Source organism: Sapajus apella, unplaced genomic scaffold (assembly GCF_009761245.1).
Source record: "Sapajus apella isolate SASKATOON/1434 unplaced genomic scaffold, GSC_monkey_1.0 scaffold60, whole genome shotgun sequence".
NCBI classification, from domain to species: Eukaryota; Metazoa; Chordata; class Mammalia; order Primates; family Cebidae; genus Sapajus; species Sapajus apella.
In genome coordinates, this window is record NW_022437000.1 from 13,847,990 (window position 1) to 13,853,666 (window position 5,677).

The 5,677-nt window shown below is 59.6% G+C and overlaps 1 protein-coding gene across 3 annotated transcripts in view; it reads right to left on the minus strand.

Moving 5' to 3' along the window:
* The window catches only part of CUNH13orf46 (chromosome unknown C13orf46 homolog), a 13,969-nt gene that overhangs the window by 5,368 nt on the left and 2,924 nt on the right, over nucleotides 1–5,677 (minus strand). For 2 of the 3 annotated variants that reach the window (XM_032246350.1, XM_032246348.1), the window contains exons 2-5: nucleotides 3,824–3,875; nucleotides 2,267–2,435; nucleotides 2,142–2,189; nucleotides 1,048–1,095 (exon numbers count right to left, since the gene is read on the minus strand). In XM_032246350.1, the coding sequence (XP_032102241.1) occupies nucleotides 1,048–1,095; nucleotides 2,142–2,189; nucleotides 2,267–2,435; nucleotides 3,824–3,875 (317 nt within the window). The remainder of the gene's footprint in view (nucleotides 1–1,047; nucleotides 1,096–2,141; nucleotides 2,190–2,266; nucleotides 2,436–3,823; nucleotides 3,876–5,677) is intronic. The other variant, XM_032246351.1, reaches the window with a different exon arrangement.

Consider the following 5,677-nt stretch of genomic DNA (forward strand, 5'->3'; position numbering starts at 1 on the left):
GATGATGTTGATGGTGGTGATGATGATGGTGAACGTGATGGTGGTGAAGGTGATGATGGTGAAGGTGATGGTGGTGAGGGTGGTGATAGTGAAAATGATGTTAACAGGGATTATGTTGATGGTGGTGATGATGATGGTGAAGGTGATGGTGGTGATGATGGTGATGGTGGCGATGACGGTGATGATAACGGTGGTGATGACGATAGTGGTGGTGATGATGGTGATGCTGGTGATGGTGGTGATGATGGTGATGGTGGCGATGATGGTGATGGTGGCGATGATGGTGGTGATGATTATTATTAACAATGGTGATGATGATAACCGTGGTGATGACGATAGTGGTGGTGATGATGGTGATGAGGGTGATAGTGAAAATGATGTTAACAGGGATTATGTTGATGGTGGTGATGATGATGGTGAAGGTGATGATGGTGCTGATGATGATGGTGATGATTGTGACATGATAACTACGTGTTGGTGGTGATGATAGTCGTGGTGGTCATGGTGATCATACCTTCTACTGAAGCTTTCCTGGGTATGAGGCACTGCTCTGAGACCTTTGCCAAACAACCCTGGGATGTGGATACTAATGATTCTTATTTTATAGAGGAGACAACTGAGGCACAGGGAAGTATGATGAGCTGTTTGAGCATTTACTGACAGAGCTACACATCTACCAAGGCCCAGTTTCTGAAATTCCAGACCTGGGCCCTTTTCCCCACCCCAACATGATTCCACAAGAGGTTCTGAGGACCCTCAGGAATCCTGTAGGTTAACCCCAGGCCAAGAATCTCCGATAGTGCTGAAGTGTGAGTGAGTTGGACTGTGGGAGGGTAGGGAAGAGGCAAGGGTATCCTCAAGCCACTCAAAACCAATCCTCAGCATCATGGAGCTCTCCTGGAGCTGCTGGCCCAGGTCTCTGCCTACCCCTCCAACACACGCCCATGTGGGGCAAGCTCCCAGAGAAGCGTCCCAAGCCCTGCCCGGCAGCACGGGCCCTTTCCTCGTGATTTTGGCCCTGCTTGTCTAGGGGGTTTTCATTTTTACCTCCTCAGCATGGTCTCCCAGATCAATCTCCACAAACACAGACGGTTTCTGCAAATGGAAACCAAAGAGGTGTGGATGGCAGGCTGGGGTGAGCTGGGGAGGAATGTCAATTCCCTGGGAGGAGCAGTGGCTCCTGGCCCTTGGGGCAGCCAGGGTGGACCCTGGTGATGGCCATCAGGACCCCAGATCCTGGCAATGCTGAACAGGGGCTCCTGGGACGCTGGGCAGAGCTGATGGCAGTGTGGACTGTGAGGTGCCCATGGCCAGCTCTGGCAGTAGAGCTGGAGGAGAGATATGGCTTTCCCACCCCTCCCCACCCAGCCTCCATCAGGGCCCTGTGACCCCAGAGGATCTCCTCCACCCTCACCCTCTGAGAACTGGGGCCTCCAGGAGATGGGGCAGTTCCCAGAGCTAGGGGTCCTGGCCACTCCCACCGCAGCCCTGCTCAACAGGGCAGCACTCCTGTCCCACAGCCTGCCTGGAGACCCCCCACCCAGGATGTGAACGGCTTCAGTGACTCAGACTTTTGCTGCCCAAGGTCTCTGACTGGGCGCCCGGGCCAGCCCAGAATGTGTTTCTGATGGGAGCACTTGAGTCAACTCTGAGGACAGTGTCTGGGGGAGGGGGAGGGACTTCCCAAGAGCCTGGAGTGAAACCCAGGCCCGCCTGGCAAGCAGCATGTCCAGCTGTGTCCCCGTCCCCGCCACGCGGCTGAGAGGGAGAACAGACGCCACCTTCCTTCACGCGGTGCCGCGTGAGAACCCCATGTGATGTGTCTCTGGCCAACACATCGAACCTGGGGCTCTGGGGTTTTCCTGGGCCAGGGTCCAGCTGAGGGCACCTCCTCTCAGGGCCTCGCATACCTTTAGTGACTGCACATTTGGCAAGCTGGGGTCAGGCTCCCTGGGGTGGGGCAAAGAAGCTCAGAGCTTGGCCCCAAGCCTCTCTGGGGTAGCGGGGCCCCCCCCAGCTTCACAGCCTGGCGCTGCTGAGACCACCCCCAGGCCCCATCCCGGGCAGGTCCAGGCTCCAGCAGGACTCCCACCTGACGGGCCTCCCATCTTACTTTCGTTACTAAAGGGAAAAGCTCTTGCCTCTTTTTCCTGGAGGTCATTTAGCTTTATGGACTCTGCCTCCTGTTCCTGTAAAGACCAAAGAGGTAAGTGAAGGCCGGGCTCCCGGGCGGGAGGACAGACATGCACCACTCCTCAGGCCTGACCTCGGCCTCCTGCCAGCCTCCATCCGCGTGCGTGCCTTCCTGCACCTCCTGCGTGCTGGCCTCCGAGCCGCTCTTCTCCGTCTCCGGGTCCCGCTTTCCACTCTCATGACCCAGCTTCCCCAGGGCGCCGAAGGAGCTTTCCTTCTTGTCTTGTGCTAGGTCTGCCTGACTGCGGGAGGTGGAGGGAGAGTGGCAGACAGCTGCAGACGCTCCGGGTCTCCTCTGGGCCTGTCTTCCTGGGCTTGAGGCTGATGCCCGGGGGGCTGCGGGCGCCTGTGAGGGGCCCTGACCTGGCCCGGAGGTCTGGCTCGGATGGGCCCCCCAACCTGGCCCTCCTGGCTCCCTCTGCTGACCCATCTTGGCTGGAAAACTTACCCTGCACCACCAGGGCCTGGACTGGCAACGAGTTTACCTACAGCCAACCTGGGCTTATTTCAGAAAGCAGGGTCTAACCTTGCTCCAAGAGCCAAAATCTGGTGAGAAGATGCAGCCACCCTGCGGTGGATCCACAGCTCACTCCCGATGGAAGCCAAATGGGCCACGGCAGCCAGCGGGCTGGGGGTCCGTGGGTGGCCCCCCTGTTACTCACACCCACCTGGTGACCCCTTCTGAGGTCCGCTGTGGTGTATGGCCCGGGGCAAGAGGAAAGTAGCCGGCAGTGAGGACAGGGGCTCCTCCACCGTCTGCAATGGTGACTTGGCCAAGGGTGTTGACTGGCTTGGCCAACGTGAGCAGGCACTTTGAGCTGTGCCCCTGAAGGAATGTGGTCTTCCCAGCTCAAGTGCCCTCACCAAGGCCGTCGGCTTCCCTGAGCCCCACAGGGTGGGAGGTTCCCACGCCTTGCACGTCCTCTCTGACGAATGAGCCCCTCATTCTCACCGACTGATTGCACCTGTGGCCACTGGCGGCCAGACACCATCCTTGGTCTCCACTCAACGGGAGCCATTTGTAAAGAAGGATCACTTGGCCCTGCCTTGTCCATGGTGCTGGCAGATCGACTGTTAGATCTGAGACAAATTCTTGAGGTATGTAATAACTTTTAAGGCCCCTTTGATGGCAGGAGGGTGAGTGGGTCTTGGACCAAAGCTGGGGTGGAGTGTCCAGCTGAGGTGCAGGGAGGCAAGAGCTTGCGGTGCGAAGTGTGGACATGCCGTCCAGGGCCCGCGCCCCTCTCCCTAAAGGGTCACCAAGTTGTTTATATCTAGCGTGGGCCCAGCCGTCCACTAGTGAGACGACGCCTCCTTCCCCACAGGGCCACGGGGTGTCTAGTGAGAGGCGTGCAGTTGTGACTCTCAGGCCAGGGCCCCCCAAGTCCTGAGGATCCCCTCCCCTGGCCAAGGTGGGCCCTGTTCCCACATGGAATTGCTCTCCAAATAAGGAGGATCTCCCAGCCCTCCCACCCAGGCCCTGGGCGGGTCTTCTCAGGACCCAGGGCTCCCTTGGGCCCCTTGTAAGTGTCCACCTGATGCCCGGTGTCCCCCACGTCCACTCTCCTGTGTCCACCTCACTTTTCCCAGCTCTACCTTCACCCAGGCCAGCACCGGACCGGCTGCTTACCAGCTGGCATCTTCTGCGTTACTGCTTGGGCGCTTCCCCTGATCTTCAGACTCTGGAGAGGAAGGACAGAGCCTGTCAGCACCATCAGCACAGTCGCACTGCAGCTCCGGAGCCCGGGGTCCGCCCTGAGCCGCCCACAGCTGCCCACAGCAGAGCTCAGCCCTCAGCCATGGCTACAGCTAACCTGAGTTCCTCCCCCACCCGTGCCCATGCCCAGCCCTTCCTGTATTGGCCATCGGCACTTTCCACAGCCTCGAGCCGGGTCTTGAACCTCCTCCAGCTTCTCCCTCCAGGACTCAGGTGAGGCATGGCCAGCTGCCTCACAGGAAATGCCTGAGGCTCCGGGACCTCTTGAAATTCCTCTGTCCCAGCACAGGTGGCTGGAGGTAGCTGAGCAGGAGGATGGGAGAAGCCCCCCCAAGACCTGCCCCTGCCGGTTACCACCCCTACCAGGCTTCCTCTCATGGACAGGTGGGACTGAAAGCCCCGCTTGGCTTGTCCAGAAAAACCCACCCATCCTCAATGCCTCTGGGCTGCCCCAAGGCACGTTGCCAGAATGTCTGTAGTCGGCTTTCTTCGTGACACTCACGACCCAGCTTCCCAAGAGCGCCGAAGGAATTTTCCTTCTTCTCTTGTGCTAGACTTTCTGTCTTGCGAGGATTTTGGTGTGAGAGACGACAGGGACCCGGGAACGTCAACTCCGGCAGGAACCAGGCCCAGCTGTTGGCCGCTGGCCTGCACCCAGCACCCACTGCTCCCTGGCACACTGTTCCAGTGAATCACTGCGTTCTCTGTCCCAGGAACTTGCACACCAGCACAGCCTTGTAAGGAAGTCACATGCCAGGGGATTCTCCAAACCCTGGGTCCTCAGAGAGCCTCAGAGCGAGCAGATTCCAGACCCACGGGGCCTCTGCCGTGTCGGAACCAAGAATGGTGGTGGAGACTCCGGCTTTCTGCAGCCACTCTGACTTCCCACAACAGCCATTCGGCCAGGTATTCAAATGCCACAGGGACAATTCCAAAGCTTTAAATGAAGCTTGTGATGGAAGAGACCAGGCTAGGAGCCTCGAAGCAGCCTTGCCGGGAAGAACTTCCCCCCAGAGCTCAGTTGAGTCAGAGGCCACTCCAGGCCAGTCACTCAGCTCAGCCCCCAGGCCCGAGGGGTGGCTGGGAATGGGGCTCTTCCCAGGAAGTGAGGCCAGCAGCCAACCACGAGGGGCTGCCCTGACAGAGAAGCAACGAGTGAGGTCCAGAGGCAGGGCGTGGCGCCTTCGTGGGATCAGCAGGTGTCCAGGGAGCGCGTGGGCTCAAGGCGGGCCGCAGCGGGTCTGGGACCCAGTGGATTCTCGCTCTGCTCTCGCCATCCTCTCCGATGCTCTCCGTGGGCACCCGTCTCCTATGCTCCACGGGGCCCAGGCCCAGACAAACCCTCTGCCCCACTCCCCAGTCCCCCGTGAAGTCGGCCACCCCACCTCTCCCGAATCCCTGAGGCCTCCCTGTGATGTGGACACGGCGTCTCACCCACGCAGGCCCCTGTGGCTGCACATGGCACTGGCCACGTCACTGAGCTCACCAAGTCTGTGAAGGGTGAGGAGCTGAGTCCCTGCAGAAGTCAGTCCTGGGCAAGGCCATGACTGACTCTACCAGCAATGCCCGGCCATTTCCTTGGGTCACAGGGCTGGAAATGCCTCCTGCTCTTCTTAAGCAGAATCTCAGTTGCCTGGGGGCAGCCACCAAGCTCCCGGGAGGATGCGCTCCTGGACCGGGGTCTTGGACCCTGAGGGTGCTGGTGCCTGGGGGAGGCCGTGGTCTCAGACGCTGAGGGTGCTGGTGCCCGGGGGAGGCCGTGGTCTC